Source organism: Ambystoma mexicanum, chromosome 13 (genome assembly GCF_040938575.1).
Source record: "Ambystoma mexicanum isolate Mex_15411 chromosome 13, UKY_AmexF1_1, whole genome shotgun sequence".
Taxonomy (NCBI): domain Eukaryota; kingdom Metazoa; phylum Chordata; class Amphibia; order Caudata; family Ambystomatidae; genus Ambystoma; species Ambystoma mexicanum.
In genome coordinates this window covers 4,910,327-4,926,861 of record NC_090938.1, presented here as the reverse complement: position 1 = coordinate 4,926,861, position 16,535 = coordinate 4,910,327, and the positions used below count along the sequence as shown (strand labels likewise).

General features: G+C 56.3%; 3 protein-coding genes across 3 annotated transcripts; all 3 read right to left on the bottom strand.

The window, feature by feature from the left end:
* Positions 1-1,513: 1,513 nt before the first annotated feature.
* Positions 1,514-3,604, bottom strand: LOC138522130 (adhesive plaque matrix protein-like). Its single transcript, XM_069635386.1, has one exon. The coding sequence runs from the start codon at positions 3,602-3,604 to the stop codon at positions 1,514-1,516; it is 2,091 nt and encodes a 696-aa protein (XP_069491487.1).
* A 63-nt stretch (positions 3,605-3,667) lies between these two features.
* Positions 3,668-5,523, bottom strand: LOC138522129 (adhesive plaque matrix protein-like). Its single transcript, XM_069635385.1, has 2 exons — positions 4,223-5,523; positions 3,668-4,169 (listed from the first exon to the last, which is right to left on the bottom strand). The coding sequence occupies exons 1-2, from the start codon at positions 5,521-5,523 to the stop codon at positions 3,668-3,670; spliced, it is 1,803 nt and encodes a 600-aa protein (XP_069491486.1).
* Positions 5,524-8,254: 2,731 nt separating this feature from the next.
* Positions 8,255-10,543, bottom strand: LOC138522128 (adhesive plaque matrix protein-like). Its single transcript, XM_069635384.1, has 3 exons — positions 9,269-10,543; positions 8,945-9,175; positions 8,255-8,875 (listed from the first exon to the last, which is right to left on the bottom strand). Exons 1-3 carry the CDS (start codon positions 10,541-10,543, stop codon positions 8,255-8,257), a joined length of 2,127 nt encoding a protein of 708 aa, XP_069491485.1.
* Between the last annotated feature and the right edge of the window lie 5,992 nt (positions 10,544-16,535).

Here is a 16,535-nt window from a genome sequence, read left to right as displayed (position 1 = left end):
CCTAGACTGTGCTGGAATTTCCCTGCATCTCTCCAGTACCCGGATTGTATTGGCATCTACCTGCATCTCTCCAGTACCGAGAGCTGTCCTCTTCCCTGCATCACTCCAGTACACAGGGCTGGCCTTTTCCCTGCATCCCTTTGGTACCCAGGCCTGTGCTGGCATCTGGGTCCACACGGGGCTCTTTTTGTATCAGCCAGTCCCTTGTTCTGGTTCATGCAGGGTTCTTTTTGTGACGTGGTGTCAGACAGTGTTGACTTTAGGGTGTGGGGGAAATCAGAGCTCTGTTTGGGGGACACAGGCTTGCATTCTAGGTAATGCACTGTTGGAATGGGATCCGGGGTCCGGCAATGCATGTATAGTTTGGAGGTGGCAATGCGCTGTTTCGGGCATGGCGGGCAGTCAGGGGTCTCCTTCGTGCATCAGGTCACGCAGACTTCATTTGGGGCCCAAGGTCAGACAGAGCTGAGGTGACAACAGTAGTGGAGCCAGCCTCAACATGTTTGGGGGATGGGGAAGCATCCAATGCCCCTCCCAGTGCCTGCTTCACCCCTATCACATGTGCCGTTGCTTTGCGCACTCTGGGGGGCTCAGTAGCCCTCATACATAAGCTGTCTCTCTGCTTCCAAGTGGTGACAGTGACGGAAAGTGGTGCATGCTAGCAAACGAGCAGGGCCCCTACTAGAGGTGATGCAGGTGACTTCAGGTCGCCGCAGAGCAAGGCAACCTGGATCAGTATCTCATCAGGCAGAGAGGGGTGGGGGAGGGCGCTGCCTGCAGGTTACCCATAGATTGCTGCATTGGGTGCATTAAACCATTGGGCCGCCTTACCCAGCTTCAAACCTGGGATTTACAAGTTATACACCCACAAGCGTGCACGTATGCAAACCCACATGTAAATACACGTTTTTCTCTTGTGCCATTCTGTGAGGAATTCGACCATCCGCACAATGGGTGTGCGCTCCCCTGGGTTTTGGAAATTTTAAAAGAAATTGAATGATGGTAGACCAACCTCTGGAAAATGTGTGGGACTAATCCACACACATTTTCCTATGCTCACTGCACAACATACACATAGACCCGTGTACTCTGGGTCATATTTAGTTGGAATGTGACACCCAGGAGTACATCAAGGCATCTCAGAAGGGGTAGGGCAAAACCTTCCCCCTGCCATGGCCAGCCTAATTAACTAACAATGGCTCCATGGATCCGCCATGCCGTTTGTTAGCTGCTGGTGGAAGCTTTGAATACTAATCCTAGTTAAATTCAAGCAGGCTCCATGGGGCCTGGCCGCAGAGGCTAAACAAAGGAGATAGGAAACCCCAACAACTTTTGATATGCATTGTGTCAACTTGAAGCCCGCTCCTGCCTCTCAGTATCAAAGGTAGTGTCTGGGACTATGTGTTTACAGTAGGCAACCCTAGCAGGGGAACCCATTCAGAAGATAAGAGATTGTGGTTTCCAGGAGACAGAAAGTCTATCCTTGCCGGAACTTCAAGGGAGACCTGCCTCTTTAATCAGGAACCAGCTCTGTGGTGTAGGCAGATGGGTGCCACAGCACTGTGGTGGAGGCAGATGGGTGCCGCAGCTCTGTGGTGTAGGCAGATGGGTGCCGCACCAGTGGGGTGTAGGCAGATGGGTGCCGCAGCTCTGTGGTGTAGGCAGATGGTGGCTGCAGCTCTGTGGTGTAGGCAAATGGGTGCCGCAGCTCTGTGGTGTAGGCAGATGGGTGCTGCAGCTCTGTGGTGTAGGCAGGTCGGTGCTGCAGCTCTGTTGCATTGGCAGATGGGTGCTGCAGCTCTGTGGTGTAGGTGGATGGGTGCTGCAGTTCTGTGCTGTAGGCAGATGGGTGCCGCAGCTCTGTTGTGTAGGCAGATGAGTACTGCAGCTCCATGGTGTAGGTAGATGTGTGCTGCAGCTCTGTGGTGTAGGCATACGGGTGCTGCAGCTCCATGGTCTGGGCAGATGGGTGCTGCAACTCTGTGGTGTAGGTGGATGGGGGCCGCACCTCTGTGATGTAGGCAGATGGGTTCCGCTGCTTTGTGGTGTAGGCAGATGGGTGCAGCAGCTCTGTGGTGTAGGCAGGTCGGTGCTGCAGCTCTGTTGCATTGGCAGATGGGTCCTGCAGCTCTGTGGTGTAGGTGAATGGGTGCTCCAGCTCTGTGGTGTAGGCAAATAGGTGCTGCAGCTCTGTGGTGTAGGCAGATGGGTGCCGCAGCTCTGTTGTGTAGGCAGATGGGTGCCGTAGCACTGTGGTGTAGATAGATGGGTGCCACAGCTCTGTGGTGTAGGCAGATGGTGGCTGCAGCTCTGTGGTGTAGGCAAATGGGTGCCGCAGCTCTGTGGTGTAGGCAGATGGGTGCTGCAGCTCTGTGGTGTAGGCAGGTCGGTGCTGCAACTCTGTTGCATTGGCAGATGGGTGCTGCAGCTCTGTGGTGTAGGTGGATGGGTGCTGCAGTTCTGTGCTGTAGGCAGATGGGTGCCGCAGCTCTGTTTTGTAGGCAGATGAGTACTGCAGCTCCATGGTGTAGGTAGATGGGTGCTGCAGCTCTGTGGTGTAGGTATACGGGACCTGCAGCTCCATGGTCTGGGGAGATGGGTGCTGCAGCTCTGTGGTCCAGGCAGATGGGTGCTGCAGCTTTGTGGTCTGACCAGACTGGTGCTGCAGCTCTGTTGTATAGGCAGATGAGTACTGCAGCTCCGTGGTGTAGGTAGATGGGTGCTGCAGCTCTGTGGTGTAGGCAGGTCGGTGCTGCAGCTCTGTTGCATTGGCAGATGGGTGCTCCAGCTCTGTGGTGTAGGCAAATGGGTGCTGCAGCTCTGTGGTGTAGGCAGATGGGTGCCGCAGCTCTGCGGTGTAGGCAGATGGGTACCACAGCTCTGTTGTGTAGGCAGATGAGTACTGCAGCTCCGTGGTGTAGGTAGATGAGTGCTGCAGCTCTGTGGTGTAGGCATATGGGTTCTGCAGCTCTGTGGTGTAGGCAGATGGGTGCCGCAGCTCTGTGGGGTAGGCAGATCGGTGCTGCAGCTCTGTGGTGTAGGCAGATTGGTGCTGCAGCTCTGTGGTGTAGGCAGGTGGGTGCTGCAGAACTGTGGTGTAAGCAGATTGGTGCCGCAGCTCTGTGGTGTAGGCAGATGGGTGCCGCAGCACTGTAATGTAGGCAGATGGGTGCCGCAGCTCTTTGGTGTAGGCAGATGGGTGCCGCACCACTGGGGTGTAGGCAGATGGGTGCCGCAGCTCTGTGGTGTAGGCAGATGGGTGCCATAGCACTGTGGTGTAGGGAGATGGGTGCCACAGCTCTGTGGTGTAGGCAGATGGGGGCTGCAGCTCTGTGGTGTAGGCAAATGGGTGCCGCAGCTCTGTGGTGTAGGCAGATGGGTGCTGCAGCTCTGTGGTGTAGGCAGGTCGGTGCTGCAGCTCTGTTGCATTGGCAGATGGGTGCTGCAGCTCTGTGGTGTAGGTGGATGGGTGCTGCAGCTCTGTGCTGTAGGCAGATGGGTGCCGCAGCTCTGTTGTGTAGGCAGATGAGTACTGCAGCTCCATGGTGTAGGTAGATGGGTGCTGCAGCTCTGTGGTGTAGGCATACGGGTGCTGCAGCTCCATGGTCTGGGCAGATGGGTGCTGCAGCTCTGTGGTCCAGGCAGATGGGTGCTGCAGCTTTGTGGTCTAACCAGACTGGTGCTGCAGCTCTGTTGTGTAGGCAGATGAGTACTGCAGCTCCGTGGTGTAGGTAGATGGGTGCTGCAGCTCTGTGGTGTAGGCATATGGGTGCTGCAGCTCCATGGTCCGGGCAGATGGGTGCTGCAGCTCTGTGGTCCAGGCAAATGGGTGCTGCAGCTCTGTGGTGTAGGCAGATGGGTGCTGCAGCTCTGTGGTGCAGGCAGGTCGGTGCTGCAGCTCTGTTGCATTAGCAGATGGCTGCTGCAGCTCTGTTGTGTAGGCAGATGAGTACTGCAGCTCCGTGGTGTAGGTAGATGGGTGCTGCAGCTCCGAGGTGTAGGCATATGGGTGCTGCAGCTCCGTGATGTAGGCAGATGGGTGCCACAGCTCTGTGGGGTAGGCAGATGGGCGCTGCTGCTCTGTGGTGTAGGCAGATGGGTGCTGAAGCTTGTGGTGTAGGCAGATGGGTGCTGCAGCATTGTGGTGTAGGCAGATGGGTGCTGCAGCTCTGTGATGTAGGCATATGGGTGCCGCAACAGTGCGGTGTAGGCAGATGGGTGCCGCAGCTCTGTGGTGTAGGCAGATGGTTGCCACAGCACTGTGGTGTAGGGAAATGGGTGCCGCAGCTCTGTGGTGTAGGCAGATGGGTGCCGCACCTCTGTAGTGTAGGCAGATGGGTTCCGCTGCTTTGTGGTGTAGACAGATGGGTGCAGCAGCTCTGTGGTGTAGGCAGGTCGGTGCTGCAGCTCTGTTGAATTGGCAGTTGGGGCCTCCAGCTCTGTGGTGTAGGTGGATGGGTGCTCCAGCTCTGTGGTGTAGGCAGATGGGTGCCCCAGCTCTGTGGTGTAGGCAGATGGGTGCCGCAGCTCTGTTGTGTAGGCAGATGAGTACTGCAGCTCCGTGGTGTAGGTAGATGGGTGCTGCAGCTCTGTGGTGTAGGCATATGGGTGCTTCAGCTCTGTGGTGTAGGCAGATGGGTGCGGCAGCTCTGTGGGGTAGGCAGATCGGTGCTGCAGCTCTGTGGTGTAGGCAGGTCGGTGCTGCAGCTCTGTTGCATTGGCAGATGGGTGCTGCAGCTCTGTGGTGTAGGTGGATGGGTGCTGCAGTTCTGTGCTGTAGGCAGATGGGTGCCGCAGCTCTGTTGTGTAGGCAGATGAGTACTGCAGCTCCATGGTGTAGGTAGATGTGTGCTGCAGCTCTGTGGTGTAGGCATACGGGTGCTGCAGCTCCATGGTCTGGGCAGATGGGTGCTGCAACTCTGTGGTGTAGGTGGATGGGGGCCGCACCTCTGTGATGTAGGCAGATGGGTTCCGCTGCTTTGTGGTGTAGGCAGATGGGTGCAGCAACTCTGTGGTGTAGGCAGGTCGGTGCTGCAGCTCTGTTGCATTTGCAGATGGGTCCTGCAGCTCTGTGGTGTAGGTGAATGGGTGCTCCAGCTCTGTGGTGTAGGCAAATGGGTGCTGCAGCTCTGTGGTGTAGGCAGATGGGTGCCGCAGCTCTGTTGTGTAGGCAGATGGGTGCCGTAGCACTGTGGTGTAGATAGATGGGTGCCACAGCTCTGTGGTGTAGGCAGATGGTGGCTGCAGCTCTGTGGTGTAGGCAAATGGGTGCCGCAGCTCTGTGGTGTAGGCAGATGGGTGCTGCAGCTCTGTGGTGTAGGCAGGTCGGTGCTGCAACTCTGTTGCATTGGCAGATGGGTGCTGCAGCTCTGTGGTGTAGGTGGATGGGTGCTGCAGTTCTGTGCTGTAGGCAGATGGGTGCCGCAGCTCTGTTGTGTAGGCAGATGAGTACTGCAGCTCCATGGTGTAGGTAGATGGGTGTTGCAGCTCTGTGGTGTAGGCATACGGGGGCTGCAGCTCCATGGTCTGGGCAGATGGGTGCTGCAGCTCTGTGGTCCAGGCAGATGGGTGCTGCAGCTTTGTGGTCTGACCAGACTGGTGCTGCAGCTCTGTTGTGTAGGCAGATGAGTACTGCAGCTCCGTGGTTTAGGTAGATGGGTGCTGCAGCTCTGTGGTGTAGGCAGGTCGGTGCTGAAGCTCTGTTGCATTGGCAGATGGGTGCACCAGCTCTGTGGTGTAGGCAAATGGGTGCTGCAGCTCTGTGGTGTAGGCAGATGGGTGCCGCAGCTCTGCGGTGTAGGCAGATGGGTACCACAGCTCTGTTGTGTAGGCAGATGAGTCCTGCAGCTCCGTGGTGTAGGTAGATGAGTGCTGCAGCTCTGTGGTGTAGGCATATGGGTGCTGCAGCTCTGTGGTGTAGGCAGATGGGTGCCGCAGCTCTGTGGGGTAGGCAGATCGGTGTTGCAGCTCTGTGGTGTAGGCAGATTGGTGCTGCAGCTCTGTGGTGTAGGCAGGTGGGTGCTGCAGAACTGTGGTGTAAGCAGATTGGTGCCGCAGCTCTGTGGTGTAGGCAGATGGGTGCCGCAGCACTGTAATGTAGGCAGATGGGTGCCGCAGCTCTTTGGTGTAGGCAGATGGGTGCCACACCACTGGGGTGTAGGCAGATGGGTGCCGCAGCTCTGTGGTGTAGGCAGATGGGTGCCATAGCACTGTGGTGTAGGGAGATGGGTGCCACAGCTCTGTGGTGTAGGCAGATGGGGGCTGCAGCTCTGTGGTGTAGGCAAATGGGTGCCGCAGCTCTGTGGTGTAGGCAGATGGGTGCTGCAGCTCTGTGGTGTAGGCAGGTCGGTGCTGCAGCTCTGTTGCATTGGCTGATGGGTGCTGCAGCTCTGTGGTGTAGGTGGATGGGTGCTGCAGCTCTGTGCTGTAGGCAGATGCGTGCCGCAGCTCTGTTGTGTAGGCAGATGAGTACTGCAGCTCCATGGTGTAGGTAGATGGGTGCTGCAGCTCTGTGTTGTAGGCATACGGGTGCTGCAGCTCCATGGTCTGGGCAGATGGGTGCTGCAGCTCTGTGGTCCAGGCAGATGGGTGCTGCAGCTTTGTGGTCTAACCAGACTGGTGCTGCAGCTCTGTTGTGTAGGCAGATGAGTACTGCAGCTCCGTGGTGTAGGTAGATGGGTGCTGCAGCTCTGTGGTGTAGGCATATGGGTGCTGCAGCTCCATGGTCCGGGCAGATGGGTGCTGCAGCTCTGTGGTCCAGGCAAATGGGTGCTGCAGCTCTGTGGTTTAGGCAGATGGGTGCTGCAGCTCTGTGGTGCAGGCAGGTCGGTGCTGCAGCTCTGTTGCATTGGAAGATGGCTGCTGCAGCTCTGTTGTGTAGGCAGATGAGTACTGCAGCTCCGTGGTGTAGGTAGATGGGTGCTGCAGCTCCGAGGTGTAGGCATATGGGTGCTGCAGCTCCGTGATGTAGGCAGATGGGTGCCACAGCTCTGTGGGGTAGGCAGATGGGTGCTGCTGCTCTGTGGTGTAGGCAGATGGGTGCTGAAGCTTGTGGTGTAGGCAGATGGGTGCTGCAGCATTGTGGTGTAGGCAGATGGGTGCTGCAGCTCTGTGATGTAGGCAGATGGGTGCCGCAACAGTGCGGTGTAGGCAGATGGGTGCCGCAGCTCTGTGGTGTAGGCAGATGGTTGCCACAGCACTGTGGTGTAGGGAAATGTGTGCCGCAGCTCTGTGGTGTAGGCAGATGGGTGCCGCACCTCTGTGGTGTAGGCAGATGGGTTCCGCTGCTTTGTGGTGTAGACAGATGGGTGCAGCAGCTCTGTGGTGTAGGCAGGTCGGTGCTGCAGCTCTGTTGCATTGGCAGATGGGGCCTCCAGCTCTGTGGTGTAGGTGGATGGGTGCTCCAGCTCTGTGGTGTAGGCAGATGGGTGCCCCAGCTCTGTGGTGTAGGCAGATGGGTGCCGCAGCTCTGTTGTGTAGGCAGATGAGTACTGCAGCTCCGTGGTGTAGGTAGATGGGTGCTGAGCTCTGTGGTGTAGGCATATGGGTGCTTCAGCTCTGTGGTGTAGGCAGATGGGTGCGGCAGCTCTGTGGGGTAGGCAGATCGGTGCTGCAGCTCTGTGGTGTAGGCAGATTGGTGCTGCAGCTCTGTGGTGTAGGCAGGTGGGTGCTGCAGAGCTGTGGTGTAAGCAGATTGGTGCCGCAGCTCTGTGGTGTAGGCAGATGGGTGCCGCAGCACTGTAATGTAGGCAGATGGGTGCCGCAGCTCTGTGGTGTAGGCAGATGGGTGCCGCACCACTGGGGTGTAGGCAGATGGGTGCCACAGCTCTGTGGTGTAGGCAGATGGGTGCCATAGCACTGTGGTGTAGGGAGCTGGGTGCCACAGCTCTGTGGTGTAGGCATATGGGGGCTGCAGCTCTGTGGTGTAGGCAAATGGGTGCAGCAGCTCTGTGGTGTAGGCAGATGGGTGCTGCAGCTCTGTGGTGTAGGCAGGTCGGTGCTGCAGCTCTGTTGCATTGGCAGATGGGTGCTGCTGCTCTGTGGTGTAGGTGGATGGGTGCTGCAGCTCTGTGCTGTAGGCAGATGCGTGCCGCAGCTCTGTTGTGTAGGCAGATGAGAACTGCAGCTCCATGGTGTAGGTAGATGGGTGCTGCAGCTCTGTGGTGTAGGCATACGGGTGCTGCAGCTCCATGGTCTGGGCAGATGGGTGCTGCAGCTCTGTGGTCCAGGCAGATGGGTGCTGCAGCTTTGTGGTCTAACCAGACTGGTGCTGCAGCTCTGTTGTGTAGGCAGATGAGTACTGCAGCTCCGTGGTGTAGGTAGATGGGTGCTGCAGCTCTGTGGTGTAGGCATATGGGTGCTGCAGCTCCATGGTCTGGGCAGATGGGTGCTGCAGCTCTGTAGTCCAGGCAAATGGGTGCTGCAGCTCTGTGGTGTAGGCAGATGGGTGCTGCAGCTCTGTGGTGCAGGTAGGTCGGTGCTGCAGCTCTGTTGCATTGGCAGATGGCTGCTGCAGCTCTGTTGTGTAGGCAGATGAGTACTGCAGCTCCGTGGTGTAGGTAGATGGGTGTTGCAGCTCCGAGTTGTAGGCATATGGGTGCTGCAGCTCCGTGATGTAGGCAGATGGGTGCCACAGCTCTGTGGGGTAGGCAGATGGGTGCCGCTGCTCTGTGGTGTAGGCAGATGGGTGCTGAAGCTCTGTGGTGTAGGCAGATGGGTGCCGCAGAACTGTGGTGTAGGCAGATGGGTGCCGCAGCTCTGTGGTGTAGGCAGATGGTTGCCGCAGCACTGTGGTGTAGGCAAATGGGTGCCGCAGCTCTGTGGTGTAGGCAGATGGGTGCCGCACCTCTGTGGTGTAGGCAGATGGGTTCCGCTGCTTTGTGGTTTAGATAGATGGGTGCAGCAGCTCTGTGGTGTAGGCAGGTCGGTGCTGCAGCTCTGTTGCATTGGCAGATGGGTCCTCCAGCTCTGTGGTGTAGGTGGATGGGTGCTCCAGCTCTGTGGTGTAGGCAGATGGGTGCCCCAGCTCTGTGGTGTAGGCAGATGGGTGCCGCAGCTCTGTTGTGTAGGCAGATGAGTACTGCAGCTCCGTGGTGTAGGTAGATGAGTGCTGCAGCTCTGTGGTGTAGGCATATGGGTGCTTCAGCTCTGTGGTGTAGGCAGATGGGTGCCGCAGCTATGTGGGGTAGGCAGGTTGGTGCCGCAGCTCTGTGGTGTAGGCAGATTGGTGCTGCAGCTCTGTGGTGTAGGCAGATGGGTGCCGCAGCACTGTGGTGTAGGCAGATGGGTGCCGCAGCTCTGTGGTGTAGGCAGATGGGTGCCGTAGCACTGTGATGTAGGCAGATGGTTGCCGCAGCACTGTGGTGTAGGCAGATGGGTGCCGCAGCTCTTTGGTGTAGGCAGATGGGGGCCGCACCTCTGTGGTGTAGGCAGATGGGTTCTGCTGCTTTGTGGTGTAGACAGAAGGGTGCAGCAGCTCTGTGGTGTATGCAGGTCGGTGCTGCAGCTCTGTTGCATTGGCAGATGGGTCCTGCAGCTCTGTGGTGTAGGTGCATGGGTGCTCTAGCTCTGTGGTGTAGGCAGATGGGTGCCGCAGCTCTGTGGTGTAGGTAGATGGGTGCTGCAGCTCTGTGGTGTAGGCATATGGGTGCTTCAGCTCTGTGGTGTAGGCAGATGGGTGCCGCAGCTCTGTGGGGTAGGCAGATCGGTGCCGCAGCTCTGTGGTGTAGGCAGGTGGGTGGTGCAGAACTGTGGTGTAGGCAGATTGGTGCCGCAGCTCTGTGGTGTAGGCAGATGGGTGCCGCAGAACTGTGGTGTAGGCAGATGGGTGCCGCAGCTCTGTGGTGTAGGCAGATGGGTGCTGCAGCTCTGTGGTGTAGGCAGATTGGTGCTGCAGCTCTGTGGTGTAGGCAGGTGGGTGCTGCAGAACTGTGGTGTAGGCAGATCGGTGCCGCAGCTCTGTGGTGTAGGCAGATGGGTGCCGCAGAACTGTGGTGTAGGCAGATGGGTGCCGCAGCTCTGTGGTGTAGGCAGATGGGTGCTGCACCATTGGGGTGTAGGCAGATGGGTGCCGCAGGTCTGTGGTGTAGTCAGATGGGTGCCGTAGCACTGTGGTGTAGGCAGATGGGGGCTGCAGCTCTGTGGTGTAGGCAAATGGGTGCTGCAGCTCTGTCTTGTAGGCAGGTGGGTGCTGCAGAACTGTGGTGTAGGCAGATTCGTGCCGCAGCTCTGTGGTGTAGGCAGATGGGTGCCGCATCACTGTGGTGTAGGCAGATGGGTGCCGCAGCTCTGTGGTGTATGCAGATGGGTGCCGTAGCACTGTGGTGTAGGCAGATGGTTGCCGCAGCACTGTGGTGTAGGCAAATGCGTGCCGCAGCTCTGTGGTGTAGGCAGATGGGGCCGCACCTCTGTGGTGTAGGCAGATGAGTTCTGCTGCTTTGTGGTGTAGACAGATGGGTGCAGCAGCTCTGTGGTGTATGCAGGTCGGTGCTGCAGCTCTGTTGCATTGGCAGATGGGTCCTGCAGCTCTGTGGTGTAGGTGCATGGGTGCTCTAGCTCTGTGGTGTAGGCAGATGGGTGCCGCAGCTCTGTGGTGTAGGCAGATGGTGCCGCAGCTCTGTTGTGTAGGCAGATGAGTACTGCAGCTCTGTGGTGTAGGTAGATGGGTGCTGCAGCTCTGTGGTGTAGGCATATGGGTGCTTCAGCTCTGTGGTGTAGGCAGATGGGTGCCGCAGCTCTGTGGGGTAGGCAGATCGGTGCCGCAGCTCTGTGGTGTAGGCAGATTGGTGCTGCAGCTCTGTGGTATAGGCAGGTGGGTGCTGCAGAACTGTGGTGTAGGCAGATTGGTGCCGCAGCTCTGTGGTGTAGGCAGATGGGTGCCGCAGAACTGTGGTGTAGGCAGATGGGTGCCGCAGCTCTGTGGTGTAGGCAGATGGGTGCTGCACCACTGGGGTGTAGGCAGATGGGTGCCGCAGCTCTGTGGTGTAGGCAGATGGGTGCCATAGCACTGTGGTGTAGGCAGATGGGGGCTGCAGCTCTGTGGTGTAGGCAAATGGGTGCTGCAGCTCTGTGGTGTAGGCAGATGGGTGCTGCAGCTCTGTGGTGTAGGCAGGTCAGTGCTGCAGCTCGGTTGCATTGGCAGATGGGTGTTGCAGCTCTGTGGTGTAGGTGGATGGGTGCTGCAGCTCTGTGATGTAGGCAAATGGGTGCTGCAGCTCTGTGGTGTAGGCAGATGGGTGCTGCATCTCTGTGGTGTAGGCAGATGGGTGCTGCAGCTCTGTGGTGTAGGCAGATGGGTGCCGTAGCACTGTGGTGTAGGCAGATGGTTGCCGCAGCACTGTGGTGTATGCAGATGGGTGCCGCAGCTCTGTGGTGTAGGCAGATGGATGCTGCAGCTCCAGGGTCTGGGCAGATGGGTGCTGCAGCTCTGTGATCCAGGCAGATGGGTGCTGCAGCTTTGTGGTCTAAGCAGACTGGTGCTGCAGCTCTGTTGTGTAGGCAGATGGGGGCCTCAGCTCTGTGGTCTAGGTGGATGGGTGCTGCAGCTCTGTGTCTAGGTGGATGGGTGCTGCAGCTTTGTGGTCTAGGTGGATGGGCGTTGTGGCTCCATGGTGTAGGCAGATGGGTGCTGCAGCTCTTTTGTGTACGCAGATGGGTGCCTCTGCTCTGTGGTCTAGGTGGATGGGTGCTGCAGCTCTGTGGTCTAGGTGGATGAGTGATGCAGCTCAGCTCTGTGTCTAGGTGGATGGGTGCTGCAGCTATGTGGTCTAGGTGGATGGGCGTTGTGGCTCCATGGTGTAGGCAGATGGGTGCTGCAGCTCATTCGTGTACGCAGATGGGTGCCTCTGCTCTGTGGTCTAGGTGGATGGGTGCTGCAGGTCTGTGATGTAGGCAGATGGGTGCTGCAGCTCTGTGGTCTAAGTGGATGTGTGCTGCAGCTATGTGTGTGTAGGCAGCTATGTGCTGCAGCCCTGTGGTGTAGACAGATGGGTTCTGCAACTCTGTTGTGTGGGCAGATGGGTGCTGCAGCTCTGTAGTGTAGGTAGATGGGTACTGCAGCTCCGTGGTCTAGGTAGATGGGTGCTGTCGCTCTGTGCTGTAGGCAGATGGGTGCTGCACCACTGGGGTGTAGGCAGATGGGTGCCGCAGCTCTGTGGTGTAGGCAGATGGGTGCCATAGCACTGTGGTGTAGGCAGATGGGGGCTGCAGCTCTGTGGTGTAGGCAAATGGGTGCTGCAGCTCTGTGGTGTAGGCAGATGGGTGCCATAGCACTGTGGTGTAGGCAGATGGGGGCTGCAGCTCTGTGGTGTAGGCAAATGGGTGCTGCAGCTCTGTGGTGTAGGCAGATGGGTGCTGCAGCTCTGTGGTGTAGGCAGGTCAGTGCTGCAGCTTGGTTGCATTGGCAGATGGGTGTTGCAGCTCTGTGGTGTAGGTGGATGGGTGCTGCAGCTCTGTGATGTAGGCAAATGGGTGCTGCAGCTCTGTGGTGTAGGCAGATGGGTGCTGCAGCTCTGTGGTGTAGGCAGATGGGTGCTGCAGCTCTGTGGTGTAGGCAGATGGGTGCCGTAGCACTGTGGTGTAGGCAGATGGTTGCCGTAGCACTGTGGTGTATGCAGATGGGTGCCGCAGCTCTGTGGTGTAGGCAGATGGATGCTGCAGCTCCAGGGTCTGGGCAGATGGGTGCTGCAGCTCTGTGATCCAGGCAGATGGGTGCTGCAGCTTTGTGGTCTAAGCAGACTGGTGCTGCAGCTCTGTTGTGTAGGCAGATGGGGGCCTCAGCTCTGTGGTCTAGGTGGATGGGTGCTGCAGCTCTGTGTCTAGGTGGATGGGTGCTGCAGCTTTGTGGTCTAGGTGGATGGGCGTTGTGGCTCCATGGTGTAGGCAGATGGGTGCTGCAGCTCTTTTGTGTACGCAGATGGGTGCCTCTGCTCTGTGGTCTAGGTGGATGGGTGCTGCAGCTCTGTGGTCTAGGTGGATGAGTGATGCAGCTCAGCTCTGTGTCTAGGTGGATGGGTGCTGCAGCTATGTGGTCTAGGTGGATGGGCGTTGTGGCTCCATGGTGTAGGCAGATGGGTGCTGCAGCTCTTTTGTGTATGCAGATGGGTGCCTCTGCTCTGTGGTCTAGGTGGATGGGTGCTGCAGGTCTGTGATGTAGGCAGATGGGTGCTGCAGCTCTGTGGTCTAAGTGGATGTGTGCTGCAGCTCTGTGTGTGTAGGCAGCTATGTGCTGCAGCCCTGTGGTGTAGACAGATGGGTTCTGCAACTCTGTTGTGTGGGCAGATGGGTGCTGCAGCTCTGTAGTGTAGGTAGATGGGTACTGCAGCTCCGTGGTCTAGGTAGATGGGTGCTGTCGCTCTGTGCTGTAGGCAGATGGGTGCTGCAGCTTTGTGGTCTAAGTAGATGGGTGCTGCAGCTCTGTTGTGTAGGCAGATGGGTGCCTCAGCTCTGTGGTCTAGGTGGATGGGTGCTGCAGCTCCGTGGTCTAGGCAGATGGGTGCTGCAGCTCTGTGGTCTAAGTGGATGGGTGCTGCAGCTCTGTGGTCTAAGTGGATGGGTGCTGCAGCTCTGTGGTCTAGGCAACTATGTGCTGCTGCTCTGTGGTGTAGGTAGATGGGTGCTGCAGCTCTGTGCTGTAGGCAGATGGGTGCTGCAGCTTCGTGGTCTAAGTAGATGGGTGCTGCAGCTTTGTGGTGTAGGCAGATGGGTGCCGCAGCTCTGTTGTGTAGGAAGATGGGTGCCTCTGCTCTGTGGTCTAGGCAGGTGGGTGATGCAGCTCTGTGCTCTATGTAGATGGGTGCTGCAGGTCTGTGGTGTAGGCAGATGGGTGCTGCAGCTCTGTGGTCTAGGTGGATGGGTGCTGCAGCTCTGTGGTGTAGGCAGCTATGTGCTGCTGCTCTGTGGTGAAGGTAGATGGGTGCTGCAGCTCTGTGCTGTAGGCAGATGGGTACTGCAGCTTTGTGGTCTAAGTAGATGGGCGCTGAAGCTCTGTGGTCCAGGCAGATGGATGCTGCAACTCTGTAGTGTAAATAGATGGGTACTGCAGCTCCGTGGTGTAGGTAGATGGGTGCTGCAGCTCTGTGCTGTAGGCATACTGGTGGTGCAACTCTGTTGTGTAGGCAGATGGGTGCCTTAGCTCTGTGGTCTAGGTGGATGGGTTCTGCAGCTCTGTGGTGTAGGAAGATGGGTGCCTTAGCTCCATGGTGTAGGTAGATGGGTGCTGCAGCTCTGTGCTGTAGGCAGATGGGTGGTGCAGCTTTGTGGTCTAAGTAGATGAGTGCTGCAGCTCTGTGGTGTAGTCAGATGGGTGCTGCAGCTCTCTTGTGTAGGCATACGGGTGCTGCAGCTCTGTGGTGTAGGTAGATGGGTGCTGCAGCTCTGTGCTGTGGGCAGATGGGTACTGCAGCTTTGTGGTCTAAGTAAATGGGTGCTGCAGCTCTGTGGTGTAGGCAGATGGGTGCCGCAGCTCTCTTGTTTAGGCAGATGGGTGCTACAGATCCATGGTGGAGGCAGATGAGTGCTGGAGCTCTGGGGGTCTAGTTAGTTGGGTGCCCCAGCTCTATTGTGTAGGCAGATGGGTGCTGCAGCTCTGGGTAGTCTAGGTAGATGGGCATTGCAGCTCTGTGTTGTAGATAGATGAGTACTGCAGCTTTGTGGTGTAGGCAGATGGATGTTGCACCCTTGTGGTCCTGGTAGTTGGGTCCCACAGCTCTGTGGTCCTGACAGATGGATGCCACAGCTCTGTACTCCAGGTAGATGGGTGCTCTGTGGTCCAGGTAGTTGGGTGCTGCAGATCTGTGTTGAAGGTAGATGGGTGCCACAGCTCTGTGCTATAAGCAGGTGGGAGCTGCAGCTCTGTGATGCCCCATCTTATACATGAAGGTTGGCGGTGTGTGCCACCATTGGTCGAATCTCAGGTCCCTCATGATGGTTGTCTGTGTTACTGTGGTACAGTCCCATGTCCTTCATGATCGGGGAGAGGCGGGGTGATAGAGTCCCATGTCACGCATGAGGGTTCGCTGTGTCACCATGGGTCGAATCTCAGGTCCCTCATGATGGTAGTCTGTGTTAACTGTGATAGAGTCCCATGTCCTTCATGATCGGGGTGGGGGGGTTGTGATAGAGTCCCATGTCATTGTAGAGAAGCAGACAAACACGTGATTTATAGAGCCCACCCCCTCGCCTCCTCATATTGGAAGAACAGCAAGAGAAAGCTGTACATGACACCTGGTATTTTCCCAATACCACATCGAAGATATGAGAGACGTTATGCGCTCAGACAACCGTATCGAATGTACCCTTGAAATGATGCGGTAGACATGGGTCTGCAGACACCACTGGACATAGAAGAACTAAATGTAAAGCCTGATAGGTGGGAAGTGATGTCACAGAGAAGAGAAGATACAAGGGTGCACTAAAACCGATGTTTGAACATTTAAAGAATGAAGATGTGATTGAAGCAATAAAGTAAATATATATGCGAATATGAAGAAAATCCTATACACTTAGAAGACAGGTAACAAGAGATGCAGTAGATGTCTATACTCAGAAACACAAGGTAGATAAGACAATGTAGAAGCTTGCTGGAGTAGTAAATATAATGCGAGTAGAGCAGCCATGTTGGGAAAATTGACATCAGCATCATATAATAGTAAGCAAGAAGCATCGAGAAGGGAAACCAAGGCTGCAGTGCTGAGTGGCACTGGAATACACATTTGTGTAGAACAAAGGATATTTGCTTGGCTCAGGATCAAGGATACCACAGCAAGAAGCAACTGCAAGGCACAAAAGGAGCTGAAGAGGATAAGCTACTTACACAGGACATATTTCTCTTAGATTAAGTAAAGGAGTGAATAGCTGTCAATGCCAAGTATTGTACAATCAAAGATGCAGAAAGCACATGCCAGGCAAAGCAACCAAGTCTACAGAGGACAAGGAGAGTAATAGCATCCAAGATAATTGAATCAAATAGCACTAAATAGAAGGACAGAATGAACAAAATCACGGTCTCCTTACACGTGGTACATGGCCAGAAGACAAGGCATATTCATAAAGCTCCAGATGAAGATAGCAATGTACCTTCACTCCCTTTAAAGTTCTGAGGAAGAGAACAGTCGGCAAAGTCAACTACAGAGAAGAAACCCTGGCTTAGGGCCTAACTGATGATAGATGGTAGGCTAGTTAGCTAAGGAGGGCAGATGTCTGATGTTGTGCTCTTGCACCTGGGTATCACTGCTTACGTGCTGCTAACGAGCTGAATGTCGAAGGTTGCTAAGAGAGTGCTAACCAATCATGATGGCCTATGTGATGGTGGACTATACATTGTTGCAGAATCCTATCCGGTTCTGATATTATGTTATTATCACTATTTTACATAGTTAGGGCTTATTCATGGTGTGCCTGCCAGATAAGGGGCAGCCATTGAAGATATCAACACTCATATAAACGATAGGTATATATGTTGCCTTAACCAATCCCTCCACCCGGTAGGCTTTTACTTTTTGCCACATACGATGACATCATACCTGACGTACATTGAG